Source organism: Aspergillus affinis (genome assembly GCF_023601865.1).
Source record: "Aspergillus affinis strain CMG 70 chromosome Unknown NODE_3_length_628324_cov_86_750800, whole genome shotgun sequence".
NCBI lineage: Eukaryota > Fungi > Ascomycota > Eurotiomycetes > Eurotiales > Aspergillaceae > Aspergillus > Aspergillus affinis.
Window position 1 is genome coordinate 571,507 of NW_026515784.1, and position 26,764 is coordinate 598,270.

The window sequence follows — 26,764 nt, forward strand, 5'->3', positions numbered from 1 at the left end:
TGGAACAATGACACAGGTGGATGCCAAACTCCCAGGAGCCACTCAGAATATACCTCCCGTCAACCAGATTCTATCGCATCAAGATACTCACAGTCAAGATTCTCAAAAAGATAAAAACCAAGAGCCATACAGTTACCTTAAGAAACTGTCTTCAATGGGATACACCCACCAATGGGAAATTACCCTCGCCTGACAAATTCTGATCTAAAGGCAAGGTACCCAACATCGAAGCATGCCAGTTGAATTCTCTTGGATTAACCATGTTGGAGAATCATATACGGAAATCAATTTTGACATAAAAAAACCTCTAATCCATGCACTCCTGTGTTCACTCCTATCTACTCTAGCTCCATGATCACCCCGAACAACATACGCACCGACAGCAACACAACTAAGGAAAATGAATATACACCTTGATCTCCTCATGCCGATCAAACCGCTCATAATATCTCGGTGCCTCTTCCAGACGAATACTCGCAGTGGAAATAAAACTCGGATGGGCCCGACCCGCTGCAATCAACTCCACCAGCTGTGGTGCCAAAACCTTGGGATCGACTACACCTGCTTCGTACCGTAGATGCTTACCGAAGAACTCGGTCACGGGGAATGTGATGTTTTGAGCGATGGTGTCGCCCAAGGGTGCCCCGGCGGAACTGCTCTGAGCCATATACACACCGACCTGCCCAAGACCGCCATTTTGAGCGACCACACCGACCATGTTCTGCAGGATGATGTCCTCCTGTATATCTCCTTGGGTGTTGATCGCTTCCATACCCACGCAGTCCAACGCGCGGGTAACGCCCAATGATTCGCGCTCCAGGATCTGTTGCACCGGGTCTGACTCGTTGAAGTTGATTGGAATAGCTCCGATCGAGGCGGCCCGTTCCAACCGCATGGGAACGTGGTCGACCGAGTAGACGCGCGACGCACCGCGAAGGAGAGCAGAGTATGCAGCAAGTAGACCGACGGGGCCGGCTCCGAAGACAGCTACTGTGTCTCCAGGTTCAAAGCCGGAGTAGTCCACCGCACTCCAGCCCGTGGCGAAGATATCCGAAACCGTCAGGTAGTCTCGCTCGATGGACGAGTTCGTGGAATTGTGAGTCAAAGGCACCGGAATAAGACTATCGTCAGCGAACGGGACACGAGCATATTCCGCTAGTGAGAGAATTGGTCCGTTAGCTGACAATACATAAGCCATAGGAGAGCTGGATGTCTATCTCTCTACCTTGCAGTCCATCCAGACCCGAACCCCCTCCGTATGACTGAAGGCTTTCCGGCTCCATCTCCAAGTGGCCCGAACCCACATTGTCAGGGATCACGACATAGTCACCCACTGCTAGGGATGATACCGCGTTTCCGAGCTCGGAAATATACCCAATGGCCTCGTGGCCCATTCCCCAGGGAGGAGTGCCCCCTTGGAATCCATGATACATGTGCAGGTCCGAACCACAGATAGCCGAAGTGGTAATGCGAACAACTGCATCGGTGTGATTGATAATGTTTGGACGAGGTAGATCGACGACAGATACCTGAAAAGGGGTACCATCGAAGACAACACCTCGCATCGTAGCGTTGAGTGCCATCACTTATCCGGATTTCAGGGGGAAAGTTTTAATGTTCAACGATCAAGAGAAAATTAATGAAGAACTTGTAGAAAATCATAGTAGTAGGATGCAGGTCTATAAAGCCTTTTTCAGGCTGTACAATCGGTAATTGCGATTCTAGTCGCTTGCAGGCAGCAACGTCACAAAACGAGGCATGTTGAAGCTCATGAGCTCAGCCAAGCCGATGATCAGGATCAATGATAAGAACAAAGAATTGAGTTGAGCGGGGAGGAACTGGGGAACAGGAAACATTGGGATGTAAGCAGAAGTAAGCAAACGGAGATAGGACCCTGTGGGTCACACCCAGTTCCGCTTTTACTCCATAGCTGCCGGTCAGATAGCTCCCCTGGGCGATTCCAGTGTCATCCGTCAGCAATGTGCAGATAAACGAGATAAACGAGATAAACTAGGGTGGCATGATATCCACATCATGTCGTCATGTTGCATGCATCGTCAGTTCTGCACGCTTGGGTCTACATTCGCAGAGTATATGATAGGAAGATACTGGTGCAAATGCAAGAGAATGCCAATTCCACCTATTCTATATCTATAAAAAGTGCTAGTAAACATACTCCCCGCTCATGCTCCACACAAGGAACATATTTCGAGCCAATCAGTATATTCTAGACTGCATATCGAAACGCTCGGTTGTCCTCACGAAAGACCAGCAATGCAAGACAATGTCGCACAAAGAGACCAAAAAGACCGCAAACAAACTGGACAATGACCATGCTGAGGGCTAGCCGGTCTTCTCTCATGGGTCCCCACCAGACTAGCCAGAGGTTAAGAATAGTGAGATTCGTCGACTCCATGATCTGGCCTTTTTCGTTCTTCGTGACACGTACTAGTCGTAGGCTGTGCAGAAGATCCAAGGCAGTCGCAACGAGCGGCGAAGGTGGCATGGTCCATTCGGTCACGGAGGCGTCCAGCAGGCCGCTGATGCCGTTGAATCGAGGCAGCCGGTGTCGGGGGCATGGAATCAGCTTGAAAAGTTGAGGAGTCGAATATAGAAAGTTGAAGATTTGCGGAATGAAGAGAAGCAGGAGGGTTTTGCTAAAGTGTCCCAGAATGCTAACGACGGCAAAGACCATCCCAGCAAAATAGCAGTATGTGTCCCCAACAAAGACCTTGGAGGGGTACCAGTTATGAAACAGCAATGCTAGCGATACACCGACAAAAGGAAGAAGAAGATATAGAGAGAAGAGGTGCGAGTCGGTGGCGGGGTGTGGGAATGGAGTAATGGGTGCGAGGTACAGTAAATCGTTCGCAATGAGCAGGACTGCAATCACGAGAGACTGAGCAACCTCCACGCCGTTGATACCGGCTAGCATGTTGATAGAATTAGGACAGAATATGGACACCGCAGCCATGTACGCATAATAAAGCCAACCAAGATCGACAAAGGATCCTAGGTAGGGCTGCAATGGCACTGGGACTACCACATGAGTGACACCAAAGTCCACAAAGTACACGATGAGCATAGGGATTGCCCCGAATGCTGGTATGAGGACTTTGTGTCTCCATCTGATGTCAAGTAGGTCATCACCAATACCCAATAGGACAATACACTGAAGAGAAAGGAGTCCAGAGAGATAGGATGCAAGCTAGAAGGCTCCAGGTCAATAATGCGGTGAAGAGAAGGAGTAACACAATAGCCAAACAATAAACCACTCACCTTTCCATGAGGAAACCGATGTAGCATCCGCCCAGTCTCAACATGCTCGACCTCAAGTACAACATCGCGGTTACCTCCACCCGAAGTAGCGGCCACAATATCCTTGTAGAAAGCAAACGGGATAAAGAAAATGAGACCTAGGAGATAGACGATGGCGCATACTGCACCCATAGTCTCGGGACTAGTATTTGAAGAGTTAGCGAGAACGTGCCTCGTTGATTTTTGCAGCTTATCTACACCGATCAATCAAGGAAGGAGACCTGTAACGCACATCTCCGGTTTTCGAGGTTTCGCCATGTCCCTGCCCTTTAAGCCAGCTTTCACAAACACGGGTCCAAGCCATCGGATAAGACTGAACGTAATCGCAAATACGATCCCACTGAAGGCGATTGACGTTACCAAGGGCGCGCCTTCACCTTGGAATGAATGAAAGATGATACCCAGGCAGACCCCCACAAGGATCAACAGGCGCCAACTCTCCCGCGTGGAGAGAGAATTGGAGGTTGAGGAACTCATCATGAACGGACTGATTCCAGCATTCCTGGCTCCTGTCCAAAATATAACTCTCCTGTCGAGAATAAGGAGACGACACCGAGGACGCGCAATGCAATGTGGCATTTAAAGCAAAAGACACTAGACACTATGTAAATTCTGCCGGATGAACGCGACCGCCACGTCAGGCGGTGAATAGCGCTCCCCAGGCTGCCACAGCTGACATAATCCCTCCCTCCCAGCCATTCGACGGCACGGGATTGTTTCGCCGGCTTCACATGCACGTCCCGTTGGATTCCATACATGGAGACTCGTCGCCAACCGGCAGCTTTAAATTTAGTACGTGTCTGTATGCCTCACCGTGGTGGCTGAGGCTGCTTGCCAGGCTTTATTTTGGGTTGGTAACACCGACCCCCCACAGCCCGACATGTCTGGATTCGCCGATTTCGACGCCGGCCATCGTGACTTGGTTTCGGTCACCAAGTTCAACTTCTATGGCAATCGCATCGTGACGGCATCTTCCGACCATCGCATGAAAGTCTGGGACCAGAAGGATGGCGAGTGGCAGCTCACCGACACCTGGCGTGCTCATGATGCCGAAATTCGGGATGTAAGCAACACCACCACCCGTCCACCCCCTGTTCCCTGCACGCTGCTACGGAGTGAGTACTAACCCCTGCAAAGGCAACGTGGAACGGTCCGTTCACTGGTCAGCATATCGGTAGTGTAGGCGAAGACATGAAATGCAAGATCTGGCAGGAAGATGTCACCCAGCCGCCCAACTCTGGTCGCCGCTTCAGGGCTGTCTTTCGGATGACGGCGCCGCAGCGACATCCGTTTGTCTCAATTGACTTCCGTAACATTGATCTGGAGTCTTATTTTGCTGTGATTACCCGAGATGGCTACTTGATGATCATGGAACCAGTCACTCCAGACACACTTACGGACTGGCAACCTCTGGACCAATTTCGCGTGTGTACTGCACCCGAGCGAGGCGAAGAAACCAGCTTCAGGGTACAATTCCATCAGGATCCCACGGACATCACGCACTCCGTCCTACCTTCTTGGGATCGCAAGAGTCTTTCACTGGTGGTTGCGGCTATGGATAGCGTCAAAGTATATCGCACAGACGCGAATCGTCGGTTCTATCATGCCATTGAATTGTCTGGCCATGGAGGGCTGGTTCGAGATATTGCCTGGGCCAATGGCTCAGTTCGAGGCTACGACCTAATTGCAAGTGGCTGCAAGGACGGGTTCATTCGGATCTTCGAAGTGTATACTACGTCCAACCAAGGGAGCCAGAATTCCAATGGGAGCCATGCCGATTCCACCAATCACCAATCATCGACCCGGGCAACAACACAATCAGGAATTGGCTCTGCTCTTGCGAATCGTGCACCTGAGTCGTTGTCAAGTCGCGCACCTACCGATGACAATCCGTTCAAACATTCGTACAAGGAAGCTGTGTGTCTCGACAGCAAGCATCTTGATGTGTGGCAAGTGGGATTTTCATATGCCGGTGAGTACTTCTACTGAGTTCATGCCTTTTCATTTGAATAGCTCTCTTACTAGGTATAGGTGACTGTCTGATTTCATCCGGCGATGACGGCATCGTACGATTTTGGAAGAAATCCCTGTCCGGTGAATGGCTTGAATATGCAGAAACGGACATGACGTATCAATGAGTGATCACGCTCTCATTTGGTTGCCCTTGTCTACTTTAATCTTTACATTTGCCTGTCGATTCCACCTTTTGATAAGATCTCTTGACATTTTGGACAGTTCGACATTTTAGGAGGAGGGTGGGCTCGAATCTGACATTGACGGGCGTTCTTGTACACGCGGTTGGCGGTTGTTGCATGGGAACTCCCTCGCCGTGTGATTGTCATGTTTAGTAGACAGTGATACCCATACACTCTCGGGGCTACAGGCTTCTAATATTTTGTATTCTAATGTGTCTTTTCTTCACTTACACCTAATTCCCAATTTAATTGACATCTGGGCACCCAAGCAGTCACGCCTGAGGTGCTTGCCCAATTTGCCTTACGTGTCATGGCCATAGTTATTTGGGCAGGAAGTTGCAACCCGCAGTCCTTTCGGCCAGCCACACGTCGTTTGAGCAAGTGTTAAGCGAGTCGCGGGACTCTGGCAGGAATGTCTTCCATCGACCATGCTCTTCATACCTTACCTCACGAAGACCTACTTGACATCACCAGCCTCTCCATCCTTATTGTACTATAATGGCGGTCGGCCCCACTCTCGGAACCGGTTTGTTCATCGGTTCTGGCCAAGCTCTCGCCGTGGGAGGTCCCGCCTCGTTGCTTGTTGCTTATGTATTCATATCCCTCTTGGTGTACTGTCTGACCACTGCAGCTGCGGAAATCGCAGCTCACATGCCCGTCCGCGATGGCACGCTGCTCTCGCACACGTATCGATATGGCTCTGTTCATCTTGGCTTCGCTCTCGGGTACCTTCGCTGGTACACCTTAGCTCTACTCGCCTCCTTTGAAATAATCAACGCGATGGTCAATCTGGCCTTATGGGAGCCCGGCACCCGCGTGACAATACGAATTGCCATCGTCGCAGGGGTAATCTTTTTGTTCAACATGCTGCCAGAGAGGGTGTTTAAAAGAACGGAGGCTTTCTTTACGGGCGTGAAGCTTCTGACGACGATCGGGCTGATACTTCTTTCCGTTTTCCTGGCGGCTCGAGGGATCCCTGGTACCTCAATCCGGGGCTTCTATTACTGGCGTCACCCCGGCGCGGTAAATCGGTACCTTATGCCGGGCTATCTGGGACAGTTCTTGGGTCTAGTGCAATGCGTTCTTTACAGCACCATCTTGTTCATCTTCAGTCCCGAGTTGACCGTGGGGAGAGCGGAAAAGGCCGACACGGATACAGGGTTCAATATCTTGAGGGTGGCACAGATCGACAACATTCACCTTTGCGTGCTCTACATCCTCAGTGGATTGGCTGTCGGCGTGATGAGCCCGTCAAACGAGCTGTTGCTGACGAATTACGGTGCTGGTGCCGGACTGTCGCCGTACGTCGTGGGTGTTCGCAGATCCCAAATTCGTGCGCTTCCCGTTATCGCCACCACGCTGATATTCTTTTCGTCCGTGGCCTCCGCTCGCTCGTTCCTATTCATGTCATCGCGCACCCTGTGTTCGATGGCCGAAGCGGGACACGCGCCGGCGCTCTTCAAGAATCGCAACGGCTGGGGAGTCCCATATGCATCGGTAATGGCATCAGCCATGTTTTCGAGCTTCGCTTTTCTGTCCCTGAGGCTATCTGTATCAGTTGTCTTCAATTTCCTGCTCTATTTCATCACGACTTCGGGCTATATCTCCTGGCTGTGCCTGTGTATTGTTTACCTGCGCTTTCGACGGGCGACCAAAACGCAGGGGTTTGTCTGCGTACACCAGACCTTCATCCAGCCATTAGGCACGTACTTCGCCATGCTGGTCTGCGCTTCGCTGTCGCTTGCCAACATCCTCATGACCGTGGTCCCGGCGCGGTTAACTATCCGGAACCCGGTGGCGGTGTATTTGGGAGCAATCACGTTCCTTCTGCTCTATATTGGGCACTACGCGAAGGCTTCGATGGCACAGGTGCCTGCCACCGACACCCTCACCATGGAGCACTGCCGACACCCGACCGAGAATCCGCATCCCAGCATACCATCTCTTGGACACTGAGCGCCCGTACGGGTTTAGTGAGTGGCTTCCGGGTGTGTGAGGGAGACCAGTGCGGTCCCGAGGGAAAGGGGCAGCAATCGAGTAGTACTACAGATAGACCCGTGAGCAATGCATCATGTCGACACACAGAGCCTGCGCGTGTTTCTTTCGGTTTCGGACCAGCAGTCGTCTGCCTCGCGTAGTATCGGATAGACGATCTTGGTCGTAGATGGCGAAGGTGGAGTAAATCTCCCACTCGGCCTTATGGCCGAAGGACCCAGGCATCCAGGCAGCGACGGGGCCTCCAGTTTTCGCCACTGGGCAGCCCCTAAAAGTCCCCTAAAAGTCCCCTAGGCGTCCCTAACATGAGCCGGAGGTATTTAAATTAGTATTGGCAGTGTCACCCGAACAGATAATCCTAATAAAGGCGATATCCAGCCGGTAATTATTGTTGCCATCGTCGACCGCTTTGGGGTTGGACCATCGTTGACTAGTAAGGAACGAATCATTAACCCATCCTTTAATTAGGCCCCCGTCCTCCCCCCCTCGGGCCTTTGTGACTTGGATTTGCATTTTGGACTTGCTTCTGATTTTGATTTTCTTCGATTACACCCTCTCTTCCTGTTTCCTTCATTATTCATTCTGTTCATCCCCCCGGAACGGTGTCTCGGGAAGATCATAGTACACTACTGCCTAGTATCGAGTACTGTACTTGCCCCCGTCCAGATGACTTTTCCTCGCTCCGGTTTCTCCCCTCTTCCTCTAAACGTCGCCCGACAACAACTGATCAACCCACTAAACTATGGAGAACCGAATGGATCCCAACTATCAATCTCCCTTGACTCCATCCCTCTTTTTTCTTCTTCCTTTCACTCCTTCGTTTCTACTCTCCAGATTTCCTCTTCTTCCCTTTCTGCTTGTCTCCTGAACGTCGGGTTCCATCCATCGTTCCTCGTTTCGTGTTCATCGCCTGCGCTGTCATGTATATCGTGAGGACCTTGGCCTCCTTACTTCCCCTTCAACGAGGGCCAGAAATCGTTGCAAGCCCGTTGATTTGGACTCTTGCTACGGTCGGGATCTCATCCTGCCTGAGCTATTCTTCCTGGGCGTCACGGTTTCAGAAACGGAGGGGGGACCAGCGTTTGTCGCCCCCCCTCGGTGTGGCTTTGCTATAAGAAGCATGTCACGACTCATCGATCAGCCGCAGGGCTGGCCCTGGCTTGACCTTTTTTTTCTTTTGCTCATCTGTGACTTTGCTCTTATGACTAACCACAGCCAACGATACTAACACTTCCTACTTTCTACTTCTTCCTCATCTTCCTCCCTCTTCTCTTCTCGTGGAAAATTTTCTTCCCGTTGGGAGACTGTGGATTACACCTGACAGGCACTACTACTACCTAACGGACTAGTCTCCGGGGAAGACATGCATGATCTTGTTTGGTGGCCAGACCATGGTTTCTTTTCATTGCTTTACTTTTTCCCTTTCCCTCTCTCTCCACCACCCTCGTATCCACAGACTGTTGCCACGGTGAACCACTGACCTCTGGATCTCCTCACGCCCTCCTCACCCTCGCTCACCGGGAAAGTCCCAGTCTTGTTTACATGCAGCATGGCCGCTCACGCCTCCCAGCCGCCAAAGAGGTTTCTCCCGCTAAACCGGAACAGGATCTTGGGGCTTGGAATACTCCATCCGGACTAGCGGCCCTCTCGCTTACTGAAAACGGACAAGCGGCCCATGAAACCCCGTGCCCAGGCAGCACCCGGCAGAACCAGCCTGACTTCTCAGGCCCCTCGAAACCGGTCGATGCTCCCCGGCGGCGTCCCTTCGCTCTGCTTCGTCATCTTTGCCCGTCTGGCGATTTCATGGACTGTTCCATTTGCAAAATATGGTGGGTTTTTTGTCGGCGTCTTGCAGGAACATCCAGCTCGAGTATCCATCACTCTAAACCCTTCCTTCCTCCCCTCTTCCTCCCCTTAATTTTATAAACCCATCGCCGAGTCACCCCAAGCTACCTCCCCCCGGAGCCAGAGCAAGAGCGGGTGGGAAAAAAATTCGACGCTTTTCCTCTTTCATTCTGGGTCTTGGACGCGCCGCTTGAATGGCCCATCCGTGGCTTTTAGCCTCTCTCACGGCTCTCCCTCCCTCCTCTCTCCTTCGCCCTCTCCCTCGCCCTCTCTTCCTCTCCCTCTTTTCGCTTGCTCTTGACCTTTGTTCTCTTCTTCCCTGATCGGCAGTCTTCCTTTCTTCCTGAGCCATCCTCCCCTCCGGCTCTTCTCTTCTTACCACACTTTCTCGAGTCCTCTTCCTCTTCTTCCTCTTCTCCCTCCCGTTCACTTCCCCTTTGTCTTCATCCGTCACCTCCATCCCGTCGTCTCTAACCACGTTCCTCTCCTCGACTTGGAATTCGCCCGAGCTCTCAACTGACCATTCCCGTCGCCTCGTCGCTTATTTGATCTTCCCTCCATGCGATTCGTGGTCCGTCCGTCTCTTTGCGTTCATCGGTTCCCGCTTCTCGACACCCTCCTACTCACCCACGGTCGCACGCGCCACAGAGCTCGACGACTCGATTAACGCCTCTATCCTCGTCCGCCTCTCTTACGACCCCAAGATACGATTCAGACCCTTGGAGAAACGATATCCTTCGATCCGTCGACGATTCCTGTGGTCCTAAGTCCTTGTGCGGCTGACTGCATTCCCCCTCAGACTCTTGTTCTTCTCGTCAGCTGCTCGAATACGGACTCTTGACTCTTTGGAGGATCGAACAGCCCCTCTGGTTAGCAATACACTATACTGGCCGTGTTCATTGCTGTCCTGCTGCGAGGTTTATCGTTTCCACCGACGGAAGATTATCGCCTGCAGTGACAGAGTGACATGCGTGCTGGGCTTTGACGGGTTCCCCGTAAGCCGTTCGTCCGCCCGAGGAAGAAAAGCATCCCCCAACCGCGCGCTTTCCCTTTGTGCTTGCCTGAGAGGGGGTATTCTGTCAGATTATGACAGATACCTCCCCAGTCGCCACCACGCAACCAATCACGGAGCCATATCCGGTCACCGTCCCTCTGAACTCGCCGGTCGTCAACGGCGCCGTTTCCGACTCCGCCGCTCCTGAGGAGGAGGAGCCGTATACCATCAAATGTATCTGCTCTTTTGAAGATGACGATGGGAACACGGTCTTCTGCGAGGGATGCGAGACCTGGCAGCATATCGAGTGCTACTACCACGGTCAGGACGTGCCAGAGGTCCACAACTGCGCAGATTGTGAACCCCGTTCGCTGGACGGCCGGCGCGCTACGGAGCGGCAACGACGCCTTAGAGAGCAGAGTGATGGCGGTGACCGCAAAGCCAAACGTTCTGGCGCAAAGGCTCAGAAGAAGAAACCGAAGGAGCATGGTGACCAGGTGAATGGTTTTCACAACCGATCCGAGTCTGGTTCCCGAGACCATCATCCCTCTAAAAAGACCAAAACCAACCATCGCGCCTCGGGCTCGATCAGCTCAATGTCCGGCCTTCCCTCCCTCCAGCCAGACGCCCGGAAGCGTTCTGCTACCTCGATGAGCCCTACTAAACCGTCCGGGCCTTCAATCCCCCTCTATTCAAATGAGTTTCTTCACCTGTATGAACGTGACCAGGGGCATGCCAACATGGACAGTAATCTCTTTGTCAACCTCCCCCTTGCTGCCGACTTGGCGTCGTGGGTGACGGAGCCCAGTGCGCTGGCTCGTGTCGCGAACGGTCGGTCGGCGCAGGACATCTTCACCTGGTCGGGGGCTGACATTGACCGGTCTCGATGGCCGTCGCTGTCTACAGAATCCATTACCGATTCCCTCGTTGAAGTGGATGGCAAACACCCGACCTGGAAGATCCTCAAGACAGAAAATCGCGTGTCCAAGGACGAGATCGTCGGAGAGATCACAGGAAAGATAGGACTGCTTCGGGATTATTGCCTAGATCCAAGTAATCGTTGGCAAGAACTCCGACACCCGGAGCCGTTCGTCTTCTTCCATCCTCAACTCCCCATTTACATCGACAGTCGACATGAGGGTAGCATTCTTCGCTACGTTCGGCGCTCCTGTCGACCTAATGTGACCATGAAAACTTACATCACTAATGAGGTGGAGTATCATTTCTGTTTTGTCGCCAAGGAGGACATCGCTGCCGATTCGGAGATCACCGCCATGTGGTACTTAGACCCACAACTCTTCGAGTCCACGAATGGTGTTGTCAAACAGGAGTCCAGTGACAATTCGCAAGACCTGGCCGCCATCTGCATTAGCAATGTGCTGGCTCATTTTGGCGGATGCGCTTGTAACACATCGATGCCCTGCCTGTTGTCCAGCGTGGATCGCCGACGGTACCCCAAAGCATTGGATCCCAGCGCCAAACAAGCCGCCGCTGCCAGGCGCAAGAAAACGAAAAGCAAGTCCAACATCTCACCGCCGGCCACGAACAGCCGTGCTGGCAGTGAGACCACAAAGAACGTGGAAGAAGAGGATCCGGCCGAAAGCCGCTCGGCGTCCGGCTCTGCACGAGGTCACACCCAGAGTCGCGATCTGACGCCGACTTTGCAGACCCCTACGGAAGGGAATGGCTTTGGGGACACGGAGCTGTCTGCACGTGAGAAGCGGAAGATCGCGGCGGCCGAGAAAAAGTTCCAACAATTGGAGCATGATCAGCAAACGTCGCACAAACGGAAGAAGCGTGCCAGCGGCCCAACCACTCAGACGACACCTGGGTCTCACGACCGACAATCCCACTCGCCTCCGCTGACCACTTCAACCGGGCTGACGTCCCTGGCACGTCACGGATCGCCACGGAAAACATCTGGACAAAGCAATCCCCCAATGCGCTCGCCCAGTGGTCGCCAGCCGTACGTGGACTCTGCCATCCAAACCGAGCCGGACATTAGCGATGGACGATCTCTGCCTTCACTGTCATCCCCTCGACGACCCAGCTTCGTGTCGCTCACCCAGCGACTGCTGAAGCGGTGCTATTCGGATCGTGTACGGCTGGAACAAAGTCAGCAATCACCCATATCGCCTTCTCAGCAGAATCTCATCCCACATCTTGCCTCACCCTCTTCGAGTCCCCATGGAGCGCCTCCCACTGCCACAACCCCCAGTGTGTCCGGTGAGAAGGAAGACGTGGAGATGAAAGATGTGGATTCGCCTCTGGGACTGTCTCCAGCGCAGCAACAACCACGCGATGTAGAATCTTCGCCATTGTCAAGCCGAAGCTCTGTCAAACCTCCGTTGCCGCCTCCGTGGCCCTCAACAGCGGCCCACAATGCGCGACTACCTGGAAGCAGCAGGGTTGGTGGTCAGGCTGATGCTCAGGGCCCTGCAACCGTGCCATCCACGGGTCCAAACTCGGCCGCCCCATCGGTTCTCTCATCCCCACCTACCTTGGACCCTCCTCAACACAACGCGGCGGCTCCTGGCTCTGGCGTAACGGCACCCAGCCCCGCGAAGAAGAAGCTCAGCCTAGGCGATTATTTGATCCGAAGAGGAACTCTGACAACGCCGACCTCTGAGAAGCCTCCTACTCCGGTCACCGCGATGCCGCCGCCGAATTCGCCACCTAGTCATCCCCCGGTGAATCACGAAGCTGCAACGACTCCTGTGGAAATTCCACGTGCTAAGGATGAGACGACGAGTTATGGAGGTACAGCCAAACCTGACGCTAGTTCTCCGGATGTCGCCATGAAGGATGTTCCCGAGTTGACACGTCCGTCACAACTTCCACCTCTTTCATAATGGATGGGTTTGTAAGGATACCCCCTTGGGGGGACTCATTTGACGAAGTTCTTTGTCACTTCTTTTTCCTCTTGTCAAACGATTCTTCTCTTTCTGTTACTTTTCTTTTCTCTTTTTCCTATTCTTTTTCAATACCAAGTGTGTAAACGATCGGGGTTGGCGTTTGTCGTGGATACGGGTTCTTTTCTTTGTTCTTTTTCTTTCTTCCCTTGTTTTCTATTTTCTGCTGGGTTTGCAAAAGGCGTACGGGCGTGTGGAAAGGAAAGCGGGTTACGGATATACTCTGGGATGTGTATGGCTAAAGGAATCTGGCTAAAGGAATCTGGCTTGAGATGGGCCTTTCGATCGGTGATTTATGTGCAGCTTTCTGCTTCACGATTTGTCTTTACTACCCCCCTTTTTTCGTCTTTTTCTTGACATTGTCTCTTTACAACTCAGTTGTTTCTGACGACGTTCTCTGGTCCTTCCGATACTTTTTTACGGCTCTTTTCTAATGGAATTGAAGTCGATCAAATGATGACAAGAAAATTTTCTATTTTCACCTTGATATCGATTAAGAATTCCTTTGTAGAAAACATTTCTCAGTATTGGCACTTGGTAACTAACTACTCTGCCCTGGCTAGGAAATACCTGACTTGACATACCACATCACTAACTACACACAGCTCACCTAACTTTCTCATCATACCTCATTCCTCAAACCCCTGCGGTCGCCGTGCCCGTCGCCGTGATGGCAGAAGTGGTCTGCTCGAGAATGGGCGTAGCGCCCGCAATCAAAGACGGCCCGGGGATCTCATAGTCCAGCGTATCATAGATATTAACGAGCAGGCCGGGGTCAGTCGGGGTATAGAACTTCGTCGCGGATTCGCCCTCAGGAGTCGCCGACCCACTCCCCGTGACTTTTAGATTGAAACACTGCACGTAATTCTGGGCCTCGTTCTCCGTGCCCGCGCTATGCAGCGCGATCAGCTCGTGTCGCAACACGTAATTCCCCGGCGAAATGTTCTCGGGGATCTCCACGAGCCAGGAGTTGCTGTTCTCGATGAGTAGGTCGTCGCCCCAGATGCCTGGCACCGAGGAGTCGTCGACGAGTCCAACTTCTGAGATCTTGAAGAACTCTAGGCTCGTCTTGTCGACTGTCTCGCATGAGGAGCCGCAGTCGGCGAGGTAGTCCAGCACCGGCCCGTGGTGTGTCTCGGGCCAGTCGGTCCACTGCAGGTTGATGCGGTCTCCGGCCGCTACGGAGGCGTGGCCATTGGCGTTTGTGGCGTTCAGGTGGCAGATGATGTCCGAGGAGGTGTAGTCGGGGGGCGAGATGAAGCCGTTGGCTGTGTTGGGGGTGCCCCAGGCCACTACGACCGGGGGCTGGTCCATGTAGGGGAAGGAGTTGATGTCCCAGCCTTCGTAGGAGACGCCGTTGATGACGATGTTTGTGACGTGACCGTGGCCTGCGACACGAGAGGCGGCGAGCAGGATGGCCAGCATTGTGGTGGAAGAGCGTTTGGAATCCATGATGGTTGGTTGATCAGGTACAGGATGTACCAGTAAGTGTAGGTGATGGTGTTATTGACCAGTTGGGTCTAGAAGAAGAGAAAGTCCGCTGAAGTATAGAAGGAAAGAAACTCAACTTCGATGGGGAAATGATCACCTTTATATACGGCCTGTTGGGCCATATATCGTCTGCTTTCCCATTCCTATCCCCTCCAGACCAACCCTTCAGTCCTTCTTTGCAACCCCGCCCACCGCAATTTGCATACATCCACCCTCCCTCGCCTTGACGCCGCGATGAAATGCCTAGACCTGCATCCAAACATGGCGTCAGCCTTCCCGCGGGAGAGTAATAACCATCTCCCACGACCAATCTCTCCGACTGGACGCCATCAAACGAGCAAAGGCTAGATTGGTGGGTCACGAAGCGCGAGCAAGGACAGAAATAGATTAATGACTTCGGCATTGATGATTTCTTTCCCGGGTTGCAGTAGGAACGGCACTTGGTCCGAGCCTAATCGGGAAGAAACCAACGGCTTCTTCGGGGGCCGTATCTGGGTGGGATTGAGTTGCTCCGTTGGTACATATGCATGAGCGTGCTTCGTGTCTATATCATATGGTTTTTGCATTTTTCTGGCTTGGTGACCCTCCGGGTGGACGGATGGAGATGCCGATATAGGGTGGTAGTTGTGGGTATGTATTTGTATATGAAAGAGTCTGGATGACGCCATCGCAGATGGATGTTCTCGATGCCGTTGGCCCAGATCCTAGACACGAAAACCGACCCCATGGGCCTTGTTTATGAAGGGGTAGGTTTATAGTTTCATTCGGACGACCTGAAGCTGAAGGTAATCTAGCCAATGACAGCTGTGACTGGATTCTGCGGGGAAGGAAGCAGGTCAATGACGTGCCCTGCCATCTTGAAGAAGCACACATCTATTGGAAAGACACAGCCATGAGTTTCTTCTCCGGGGCGGATGGAGGTGTTGAGAAGTCGAATAAATAGAACAAGTCGAGGGATGGAAAGGAAGGAAGGAGAGAAGGAGAGGAGGAAACGTGACCTCCTCCTCCTTTGAGTCATCTCGTGACAATCCTGCGGGGTCGCTCCGATCTCTTCTGTCTTTTTTTCACATCTTTTCATCTCGAAGGAATCTCTCGCTCATCCTCGAGTTTGAGCTATATCCTCCAGTCCATCCCTCATGACTTCCCATGAATTGACTGATACCCGCTCTCAGTCCTTCCAGGGCCACACCGACTCCCCCGAGCTTCAACAGACGCCTTTAGCACCAGCCGATCAAGGCAAGTCGGCCTGGTTGATGCTAGTATCATCATGTATAATCCAATTGCCAGTCTGGGGTGAGACTCCAATCCTAAAAATGCTGTAGATATCATACCGACGACTGTCCATGCTTAGGGTTCTCCCTTGTATTTGGTATCTTCCAGGAATACTTCTCCTCGCACAACACTCTACAGGGAAGTAAAGGTGATTTAGCAATAATAGGAACCACGTCTACGGTATTGCGCTTATACACCCCTCCTAGCAAATATTCAATCGTAAATACTGAACCGGGTATTCTGCCATACAGGGCGTTCTATACCTTCTTTCCCCCATCTCATTCACCCTGCTCACACGGTATCCTCATCTTCAGAAGCACTGCGCCTCAGTCGGTCTTCTACTGAGCGTCGGTGGGTCATTAGCCTCGTCTTTCTCGGAGACCGTGTGGCATTTGATTGTTACGCAGGGTATTGTCGCCGCCGTGGGCAACGGGTTGATCTTCAGTCCGTCGACCTTATATCTGGATCAGTGGTTCATTCGGAGAAAGGGTCTCGCCTATGGCATCATGTGGGCAGCGAAGAGCATCTGTGGCGTGGCGCTACCGTTTGCCGTTAGAGCTTGTCTGGAACAATTTGGGGCAAGGACTACATTGAGGGCATGGACTGTTGTGACGGTGCGTTTGACACCCTTCAGACATTCTACAAGGGCAACTGCCTCTTCGAAGCCAGAATCCCTAATGCTGACTACTTCCCAGCTCCTCTCTACCCTAATGACCTTACCTTTCGTCAAGCCGCGTATCCCCCCTGCCTCATCGACAGCTGCTCGACCACTAGACCTCGCCTTCCTCAAGCTCGTCACCTTCTGGATGCTGCAGCTGGGTAACATCATCCAAGGATTCGGCTACTTCCTCCCAACCACCTACCTTCCAATCTACACAACCACCACGGCCGGTCTCTCCGACACAACAGGAACTCTACTGATCGCACTCTTTAACGCAACCTCCGTCGTCGGAGGGATCGTACTCGGCACGCTCTGCGACCGGTTCGCCGTCACCAAAATCACGCTCCTATCATCCGTAGGATCCGCCCTCTCCGTCCTCATCTTCTGGGGTCTCTGTACCTCCCCACCATCCTCCTCATCTTCTTCCTCAGCCTCGTACCCCCAAACCGCTCTAGCCCTCCTAACCCTCTTCTCCACCACCTACGGTTTCTTCGCCGGCGGCTTCAGCTCCACCTGGTCCGGCGTCCTGACGCAGATGAAGCGGGAAAGCCCGTCGCTAGAAACAGGCCTGGTCTTCGGCCTCCTCGCCGGCGGCAGAGGCATTGGAAACGTGATCAGTGGGCCGCTGAGCTCGGCGCTCATCAGGAAGGGTTCTGTTGGCGGGGCCAATGGGCAGGGCGGTGCGTTCGGTTATACGAGTGAGTACGGTGCTTTGATTCTGTTTACGGGCGTGACGGCGATTCTGGGCGGTTGGAGTTGGATGTGGTTTTCTTTGAGGGGGTGTTTGGGGGATAGAGGGAGGAGTTAGAAAGGGGTAGGTAATTTGGGTTGTTAAGGGGGAGTTGAAAGGAGGGGATAAAAGATATAAAGATAAGAGAGGGAGAGGGAGAAGGGCAGTGGTAGGGAGCGCAATTGGTGATGACAGGTAGATACACCATTTATCGATTGATGGTATCCATCGGAGATGATATAGGTTGTATAGTTAGTATAGTTAGTATAACCTCGTATAGCACACACAATACCTCGAGTCTAATTTGTCAATGACAATTCAATTCAACCCCAAAGAAAGAGAAGAGAATAGATTAAGAAAGCTAGCAAGAAAGCAAGATCAATTACAACAGGACCAGGAAAGAGGAAAGAGGATTTTCCATACAATTAAAGTAAATCACGGCGACAGACTCACTCGACGCAATTATGCAGTGCTAATCATGCTGTACATACATAAATACATACGTAAGACCTACCGCCAAGTGAACAAACCCCGAAGCACGGTACTTTGTACCATGCATAAGCCAAAGAACCACAGGCATGATGTGGCCTCGTGCCAAGCAACAAGCAACGTGGACGCCATGTGTTTTCGGTCTCTGTTTTGTCATCGTGAAGGAATCGGAATCACCACTCGAACTACCTAATCTTACTTACTATCTGGCATAATGTCATCCATGCATACAGCATACACATGAATAACAAAGTCGAGGTCTTAGCTAAGATCTACGATGTTTAAAATGGACTGGTTCATGGATTCTCTGAAAAATTTATAATCTTTGTTCTTGTCTGTCTCTCTGCCTTGTGTCAGACGGGATGCAATGCAAGCTCGATGATCACCCGAGGATGTATATCAATGACAAAGGAAATTGAACAAAAAATGGGAAAGAAAAAATCAAAGAGTAATTGACGAATGAATCATTCGCTGAAAATCCTGGAAATGCAATGAAACCAATCGGATTATGTAAAAGGAGATAGTAGGAAAGGTGAGAAGTGAAAAAAAAAAATTGCTCAATGCAGTGGCGTATGACGGCATATACATGAACTCTTGAAGCGTGGTAGACAGAAATGCATGGGGACCAGAAACCAAGGAAAAAAGAAAGGGGTCTTTAGAATCATGCACGTATGCAAAAAGAATTGAGGGGGAGATGAGGAAAGAAAAAGTAAAAGAAAACGCCTCTCTAATGCTGGCAAATTTGCGTGACTCTCAGCCTTCTCTCGCCGATTTCGTCGAAAGATTCACAAAGGAAATGAAAGGAAATAAAAAGGAAAAAGGGGGGAATAAAATCCACAAGTATGGGCCATCTCTATCGCATGATCCATAGATCGTAACACCTTTCATCTGTCATGATAACCTGATTACAAAAGAAAAATAAGGGTAACAAGCCGCCGGCTTCCGTGCGACGCCCGGGTGTATCAAGTGCCGAAGAAGAAACGTAACTGACGAATCCGGGAACGGCGTTCGTGGCAAACGTATTGGCGATCATGAAAATGGAAAAACAACACCGAATTGTCGGATCAGAATCACATCGGCAAGTTTTTGGTCGCGCAGTTGCCGATACACTCTCGGAAGGATTGTCGGGATCAAGTAACGATGGGAGTTGTTCGCGGACGGTTGTGTAATGCCAAATCCAGCGAGATCAGCGCAGCCAACCCCCATGAAGTGTGATTGTCACACCATGAAGCATAGTCCACGTCACCCAAATCCTGGAAGTGAAAAGAAACAAAGTTGTGGTATATAGGCGACGGTTGTACAGTTGAGAAATTTCCCGGAGATACACCCGGTCTGGCTAACGTCACGATCGTGCCGAGCGGCTCATGGAGCGCTCTGGAATCGGGGCGGGGGTAGGGGAATAAGATCTCGTGGCGCCAATCAAATCGACTTCGTGTTCCTGGAGAACGACGGCGTACTTGGGATCACGCAAAAACTTCGGTACGGAATCCTGTGGAATGTTAGAACACAGGGACGAACAGTAAATCGTCGGCGAGATTACTTACACTTGACATAAGCTTGAAGACAGAGGTCTGCGCCATCTCGAACAGATGCACCACCTCCTGAAGACTCTTGAACATTGATTCGTCGTCACCAACTGCTTTAGTCATACGGCTGGCTAAGCTGTTGCGCAGAGCATGGTCAATGTTGAGTTCGCAAGGCGATCCAGGTGCCAAGAAAGCGTTGTAAAGACCTATCGCCAGATCATTAGTATTCGGTTCAAAAGCAAACACAAAAATCAGGGAGGCGAATCAAGTCTTACCGTAAGCGGCAGCAAGCGTCTCGCGAACAGCGTCGGACTTCTTGAACGTGCCGACCTTCTCGGCCTTGTGGTATGTGGCGGTGAATTCGGAGACGTCGAGGTAGAACGACAGGTTTTCTTCGCATAGCGAAAAGCGCAAGAACTCCCGGAAGAGCAACCGCAGAGCAGGGTCCCGAAGGATGTGGTTCAGGCGAGCGTTGTTTGAATCTCTCGGGATGCCCCGGTTATCGTAGGTCGTAGTATCGCGAGCCTTGTCCCGTGCGAGCCACCCACAAACACGCTGTCCGTGATCTGTAATTCCGTAGATCGCATTCTTCGAGGGCTGGAAACCGACGATCGAGTTGTCCGGTAAGGGAACCATGCGGTCCTCCTGAAGCATCGTGATCAATCCATACTTGACGAAGAGCTCTGCGATAAGAACCGTTTCACGGCGCTCTATCGTAGTCGAGCAGTCCATCAACCAGTCAACAGCAGCCTTTCCGGTGAATGTGTTCAGCATGATCTTTTCATTGACCTTGCGCTCCTTGGCCATTTTGACACCGACTAATCCATTAGAGTAATCACTTAGCGAATCGGAATCGGAGGTGGAAATGCTGCTTTTCACATTAGGTCCATCCTGGCCCGCGAATCGACGGAAAATAACTTCAATGGTGGCCCGATCGTGCGACAGCTTGTCAGTATCGGAATCACGTTCCAGGTTGACCAGCTGCATAGTATTCCGGGGCGATTCCAACACATCGATCACATGGCGAGCAGTAATTCCATTTCTCTGGCAGAACCTTTGCAGGATGTTGATACCCTTGGGGGTAAGCTGATACAATGCGCCCTTGAGCGGGAAAATATGGGCTGCCTTTCCATCTACAGACTCGATGAAGCGAGCATCGACGAAGCGTTGGCACACCGAACGTGCCATTTCCTTGGCCATGGAGAAAGTGGTCGTGGTTGTAGTGGTAACGATCCGGGAGGGGTCCTTAGGGTCCGGCATCCGGTTGGACTGGGAAAATTTAAGGGATCCGAGGTTGTTGATGGCTTCTTCTGACGTGAACGAATGGTCATATTTCGTAAATCGTACGCGATGCGAATCCAACTTCAAGCTAACCATAAGGGTCGAAAAGAGATCCATGAAATCCTACAAATGTGACCGAGAGGTTAGTAACAGTAAACCTTTCGGTCGTCGGTAAGATGGAAGGGGAAAAAGAGGGCAATAGATTTGGTATTCCGCAATTTCTTTTTGATGCGATGAGCTTACCTTCGTAAAAGGACGATCATCTTCGGTCATACGCAACAGCCTCGAAGAGGTTTGATGCATTTTGGACGGGGGTACAGCAGGCCCGGCTTGCGACAGCTGTGGCACTGAGGATGGGACGTGCGAAAGAGTCTGGCGACGCCTCTCCAAATGTTCGGCAGCGGTAAAGGGGTTCGTTAACGGTTCAATTGGCGCCGGACTCGAATGGTCACTACCAGCGCTACCGTCGGAAGGTGGCGGTGTCAAGGCAGAGATGCCTGGGACTTCGCTGATGCTGACCTGGGAGGGCTTGCGCGAGTGCGAGTGCTTGGACAAGCTGCCGGAGGAGGCTGACGAGCGAAGGGGATAAGCGGTGGTGCCTCCAATTGACGAAAGGTTTGCGATGGCGCTGGAGGTCTTTTCTCGAGCTAGAGCAGCAAAAGAGCGGCGACTGCGGCGTGAAATCGAGCCAATTACAGATCCAGTGAAACCGGAAGTGCTGGGGGTGAACGAAGGAGCGGCGCTTGTAATGGCTGGATGAGTGGACGAGGGAACGACAACAGCGGGGGTTGCGGAAGGAGGGTGACGAGAGTCGACCGGGGGGTTAGAGACCGGTGCAGGTGCAGTGGTTGTTGGAGGAAGGGGAGATCGATGGTGGTGATAGGGATAGTGAAGGTGAGAAGAGGGAGGAGATCCTTGGTCGATGGAAGTAGAGGATATGGTTGGCATTGAATAGTGCGAACCGGAGAGTGGGAGAGCAAGAGGGGGGTTTGTAAGTATGTAAGTTTGTATGTATAATAAAAAAAAAAAAAAAAGAAAAAGAAAAAAAAAGAAAAGTAAAAAAAGGAAGAATGGGAAGAGGGTTTAAAAAAAAAGATAAAATAAAATTAAAATAAAATAAAATCAAAAAGGAAGGGTAGATGTGGAGGATGTGGGTGTTATGGATAAGGGAAATTGGAATTCTTTTTTGAAAAATAAAAAAATGAAAAATGAAAAATAAAATAGAATATTAATCAAATAAACTCAACAAGAAGGGGGAAGATGGAAAAAAAAAAAAAAAAAAAAAGGGCGGGGTTTTTTTGATGAGTTGATCAAGTAATTTAGTACGTAGGCTGAGTAACAGCCACCACTAACTACTAACTACCACCTCTGAAGGTAGCTTTCCCAGTCTTACAGGCAATCACAGATGCTAGTTGTAAGGTAGTATTTGCGGCGTATCAAACGGAGAACCAGAAGCCTGAAGAGAACGGTGGAAAGGGGGAGGAAACGAGGGTAGAGTGTACACCAAGGAACAGAGTCAAGTAAGGCGGGAAGATTGTATGGGAGGGGAGGGGAACAAGGGCAAAAAAAAGAAAAAAAAAAAAAAAAAAGGGCAAGAAAACAGAGAGTCAGAGAGAGAGTCTCCAGGGGTGTGAAGAAATTCGGCCTGTCATTCTGGACCCGCAGAGCACGCGGACGGTTTCATGCACCAGACAACGTGGGCCATGGGCAGAGACGGATCGTCCTTTGGGGCGATCAGAAAATGCCTTCCTTCCCTGCAGAGTGCAGAGTCCGACTAGGGTGGGATGTCTGAGTCCGGTATGGTACGGGCCAGTTCTGCCACGCCTGGCCGGTAACTACGGAGTCCCGCTGGCCTGCGACTCCGTCCACTGGCGGTGGCCTGGTAGGGTTTGACCACCTTATGGAGTACTCCCAGTAGGTATGTACTCCGTACTCCTGTATCACATCCTTCATCTCATCGCCTCCTGTCCAATTCTATCCCATCTATAGTAAAGACTTGTTCGGTCCGTTTCTTTGTTCTCACTCAATTTGCCTTCAACCCGACAAACAAGGATACCCTTGAGCGGCTACGGGAAACCTGGGTACTCTGACTGTACCGGGATGGGATAATACGGGCAGACTATTACACCGATACTTACTGGATGTTCCGTTCCAACTTCCAACTTTCAGCAAAAAGTGGAACTGTTTCCAACCCTCCCAGCGTCGGATGATCAGCGGAATCTACGCCTGAGTTTCGGCCAGATCGCCCAGCCCTCTCTATTTTTTTATTTAATAGGTTTTTATTTTTTCTTTTCAATTCTTCCCGCCGATGAAAGGTAAATACTGAGTACGGAGAGGAGCAGGGAAGAAAGGGTAAAGAAAAAAGAAAGAAGAAAGATGCGACGGATTTCAAATCTCCATTGACAGTTGAAACCGAACATGGGGATAGGATCGGACCAGTGATTGATTACTGTTTGAAAGAGGGGGGCAGCGCAAGGCAAGGGGAGGAGGAATTGGGATAATAATATTTAGGGGGAAGAAGAGAGAGAGAGAGAGAGAGAGAAAGCGAAGGGGGGAAAGGAAAGCCAAGGATTATTATTCACACTAAAATGGCTGCTGCAGAAGAGGCATTCTGATTTGGAAAATCATTGGGCTATCGACCACTCACCTTATGCATTCTCACCTCTCGCTTTTCCTAATTCGGGGGTCTCTTAGAGTTTCCCACCCGGCGAGTCTTATCATATGACGACAAGACCAGATTCCGTCGATGGGCAAGTCCCGGAGGTTCTAAAACCGATAGGAAACACCACCGTCAGTAGGTTGAACATAAAACGTTATCGGGTTCCAGTCCCCTGGAACCGCTGCTGAAGACAACAGAAAACGTGGCTCTCGGAGGGACACAAGCAACTTTTTTGGCTCTTCCTCACGGCGAGTCCGAAAGGCAAAATGGCAGTAACAGCCAAAAAGGAAAAAGGAAAATCCTCCCAGCCCGGTCGAAAAGGAACTGAGGCCACTGCCAAGCCCGTCGCGTTACAGATTTACCTTCTGTTTTGGGGAAGGTCCAAAACTTCCAGGCCCACCCGATCCAGTAACGATCACCGGTCATTGACTCATTGCCGGGAAACCCCCAACTCGCTCTCGACCAGTCAGTTTGTCTCGTCACGAACCTTTGCGGTAAGGCTCTTACTCTGACGGGCTTAGCGGTAATACTAGCGCTGTAGTTCCGCACTTTGCCCCCTCTCTCTTTCTTTCTCTCTCTCTCTCTCTCTCTCTCTCTCTCTCTCAGTCTCAGTCCAGTCTCTGGTAGAAGTTGCGAACACCAACTACCAGTGACCAAGACAGGACGGGGAGGGAGTGTGCTCCACTCCCAGCACGGTGACCCATCTTTTCACCCACGTAAGGCATGTTGCTGCGAAGGTTTTGGGTCCCTGGCAATGCCCTTATTTCTTGGTTGATCCAATCCATTATCGATGATATTCCCGCTTCCCCCCCTCTCTAAGACCGTTTTATTTCAACGGGAAAATCATGATGCGATGCTGGGTAAAAAAACGTCTTCTGGGCTTCCCGGGCCACGTGGTGAATCATTACCGTGACCTCCCCTTGCCCAACCCCTCCTTTTCCCGCGTGTACTTTCCCAGGTGAAAGTGCTGTAACTTGTACTCCGTACAGTAACTGGTCCTGTAAACTGGTACGGTGTTTGGTTCTGACCCGGGCCAAGCAAATGGAATCAAGCATTTCCCAGGTGCAGATCGGCGACTCTGACTGGAGCCTCAGGCCACCCAGCTTGTCAAACTTTGGGAGGATTAATGATACATCACTTCACCACATGGCGCAAAGTTACTGCTAGTTCCTCCGTCGGCTGGGAGACTATATGCTGTCTTGCATATGAGGTGAAATTCAATTCGGTTTTCGCGATCTGATCGATCGAGCCTGCCTTGGGATTATCTCATTTCTCAACCATTTTCGCCACCGCACTATGACGGTGTACAGACTAGGGAGGGAGAGAGGGAGAGAAAAAAATTTTTTACTGTACTATTACTCCGTACGGTGTAGATTCTCTCACACAAAGGATTGGCGCAAAGAAAAGAAGAAGAGGAGAAAAAAAATAACATCAAACAGAACCCCGACAGAAAGTGGAAACGAGACCATGATCCTTTGCCGTGTGGCTGAGCGAGAATACGGATGGATGGAGTCCCCAAGAGCAATTGAATCATGATGATTGAATGGTGACGGCAAGGAAAAAAGACCCCCAAATATGCCGCTTCTTCCATGACTCTTCCAAGTGCCTTCTTTTTTTTTTTCCCTCCTTCCTTCCTTCCTTCCCTAGCCGAGATCCATGCAGTTCCACGTGGACACACGTGGAGAAGCGATGGCGGTCGCTCGGGGCAGCTTAGCTGTCGGTCAGTTGGGACTCGCGCCCGGTCTAATCATCTATGGAGTAATGTTTCGCGATGTCCTCAGGGTTTGGGGTCCAAAGGAATTCCACCTCTCGACAAATAAGATCCGGTCTGGGGAATTGCGTGTTTTCGCGAACTCTCTCCCCTTGCTTGGTATGATTTCCTACCTACCTAGGAATAGGATTTTTCTCCTTTCCGTCCGGGCTCTAGGACCCCTTCGCTACGGCCGCTCAACCAATACACACATGGCTCAGCGAGGGGAGAGGTACGTACACTTTCCCCGAAGTAGGCAATAAAAGGATGATAATATGACATACATGAGAAACGGGCAGGCAACAGGTAGGGTGCACTAACCACTAACCACGACGGAGCGATGGGTACCTACCGACATACCTCAACCTGTAGGCTGTAAGCTATCATCCTTGTCCAAAACCCTAGCTTATTTACACATGGCATCTCAACCTTGACGTTGCCAATGAAAGACAGACAGACAAACAAACAAACAACCCCCATCAGGGCCAGGCGGTTTCAAAATTCCAGAAAATCCCTGTTGATTGTACCCATTCAGAAAAAAACTGGAGACCGGGTAGTTCTACGGGTGGGTGTAAAAGAAAAAAAGAAAAAAAAGAAAAAAAGAGACCTCTCCAGTCTCCAGTCTCCATCGACTTTTAGTTTCGGCCGCACAAAAAAAAAAAACTCCACGGTGTATCGTAGGCTTGCTTCTAAGCTAAGAAGCTATCTGCAAGATAGCTAGGAGCACGACTTTTTGCCGCGTGGACCGCGGCTAACACAGAATACTGTATGGAGTACGGACTACGGAGTACCTCGCAGCAGCTATCCGTCCCTGGTTTGACGGTGTCGGGTGTACCATTCATGATCCCCCCCGAGTTGACGTATCACCAACAACCCGCAACTATGGAACATGGGATGAGGGAGGGGGAAGAAGATCCATTCATTCCATCAATCCTTCCTTCCTTCCTTTCCGTCCCGTCATCTCACCCATGTCCAAGATTCGCGGGAACCAAAGTCCCTAGCCAAGTCCCTGTCGCTCGGTTCTCCAGGGCTTCGAAGGAGCATCAAATTGAATCCTTCTCTGGGGTTGGGGATGGGGCCAAGCATCAGAAAAACGCATCATCATAGTCTCAACTATCCAAATGTAGGAATCCGTAGTCCGTAGTCCGTACCTGAATGGATGGAGTATGCGTGTAACACAGTTACCAGTCCCCAATAAGATTAAGTTGGCCAGCTAGTTTACTACCTAACTTGGTGTAGGTAGCGATGAATTCGCCTCCCTTCTTGCCTCCACCCTGATCCTCCCCTCCATGACGCGCAAAAAGCGAGAGGTCTGATCGCTGAATCTGAGATGAGCCCCTTGCTATCTAATATCTCCCAAGTCCCAACCTACCTAAAGCCTAGGAAGGATCTAATTAAAACAGAGCAAGGCTCCCAATTGAAAAATAGGGTTTCCTGGTCTCTGGGATCGGATGGCCACTAGGCTTGAACGAGTCATCAAAGGAACGGACTACCACGTAACACTAACTAGCCACTACAATCAGAAGTGCCATGGTTTATATGATAGAATGATAATATATACGAGGCTCAAACTGGCAGATAAACGGGGTGGACAGGACATCAGGCGTACAGAACCTAAACTAGTTACTCCAACGGATGGGATTTCC

General features: G+C 51.2%; 8 protein-coding genes across 8 annotated transcripts; 4 read left to right on the forward strand and 4 right to left on the reverse strand.

The window, feature by feature from the left end:
* Window positions 1-391: 391 nt before the first annotated feature.
* KD926_007156 (glutathione-independent formaldehyde dehydrogenase) lies at window positions 392-1,583 on the reverse strand (the record flags this gene model as incomplete). The annotated part of the gene is made up of 2 exons (XM_053102030.1): window positions 392-1,155; window positions 1,226-1,583. 2 exons carry the CDS (start codon window positions 1,581-1,583, stop codon window positions 392-394), a joined length of 1,122 nt encoding a protein of 373 aa, XP_052960834.1.
* A 644-nt stretch (window positions 1,584-2,227) lies between these two features.
* KD926_007157 (UDP-N-acetylglucosamine--dolichyl-phosphate N-acetylglucosaminephosphotransferase) lies at window positions 2,228-3,795 on the reverse strand (the record flags this gene model as incomplete). The annotated part of the gene is made up of 3 exons (XM_053102041.1): window positions 2,228-3,208; window positions 3,280-3,460; window positions 3,551-3,795. The coding sequence occupies 3 exons, from the start codon at window positions 3,793-3,795 to the stop codon at window positions 2,228-2,230; spliced, it is 1,407 nt and encodes a 468-aa protein (XP_052960835.1).
* A 403-nt stretch (window positions 3,796-4,198) lies between these two features.
* Window positions 4,199-5,456, forward strand: KD926_007158 (putative nuclear pore protein (SEH1); the record flags this gene model as incomplete). Its single annotated transcript, XM_053102052.1, has 3 exons — window positions 4,199-4,381; window positions 4,456-5,290; window positions 5,350-5,456. 3 exons carry the CDS (start codon window positions 4,199-4,201, stop codon window positions 5,454-5,456), a joined length of 1,125 nt encoding a protein of 374 aa, XP_052960836.1.
* A 555-nt stretch (window positions 5,457-6,011) lies between these two features.
* On the forward strand, window positions 6,012-7,469 carry KD926_007159 (putative proline permease; the record flags this gene model as incomplete). The annotated part of the gene is made up of 1 exon (XM_053102063.1): window positions 6,012-7,469. One exon carries the CDS (start codon window positions 6,012-6,014, stop codon window positions 7,467-7,469), a length of 1,458 nt encoding a protein of 485 aa, XP_052960837.1.
* Window positions 7,470-10,439: 2,970 nt separating this feature from the next.
* KD926_007160 (putative PHD finger and SET domain protein) lies at window positions 10,440-13,199 on the forward strand (the record flags this gene model as incomplete). The annotated part of the gene is made up of 1 exon (XM_053102076.1): window positions 10,440-13,199. The coding sequence occupies one exon, from the start codon at window positions 10,440-10,442 to the stop codon at window positions 13,197-13,199; it is 2,760 nt and encodes a 919-aa protein (XP_052960838.1).
* A 696-nt stretch (window positions 13,200-13,895) lies between these two features.
* Window positions 13,896-14,711, reverse strand: KD926_007161 (lytic polysaccharide monooxygenase auxiliary activity family 9 protein; the record flags this gene model as incomplete). The annotated part of the gene is made up of 1 exon (XM_053102087.1): window positions 13,896-14,711. One exon carries the CDS (start codon window positions 14,709-14,711, stop codon window positions 13,896-13,898), a length of 816 nt encoding a protein of 271 aa, XP_052960839.1.
* Window positions 14,712-15,427: 716 nt separating this feature from the next.
* On the forward strand, window positions 15,428-17,491 carry KD926_007162 (putative MFS monocarboxylate transporter; the record flags this gene model as incomplete). Its single annotated transcript, XM_053102098.1, has 5 exons — window positions 15,428-15,496; window positions 15,923-16,043; window positions 16,102-16,202; window positions 16,274-16,636; window positions 16,718-17,491. 5 exons carry the CDS (start codon window positions 15,428-15,430, stop codon window positions 17,489-17,491), a joined length of 1,428 nt encoding a protein of 475 aa, XP_052960840.1.
* Window positions 17,492-19,244: 1,753 nt separating this feature from the next.
* flbA (developmental regulator FlbA) lies at window positions 19,245-21,657 on the reverse strand (the record flags this gene model as incomplete). The annotated part of the gene is made up of 4 exons (XM_053102109.1): window positions 19,245-19,391; window positions 19,447-19,634; window positions 19,704-20,832; window positions 20,953-21,657. The coding sequence occupies 4 exons, from the start codon at window positions 21,655-21,657 to the stop codon at window positions 19,245-19,247; spliced, it is 2,169 nt and encodes a 722-aa protein (XP_052960841.1).
* Window positions 21,658-26,764: the final 5,107 nt, after the last annotated feature.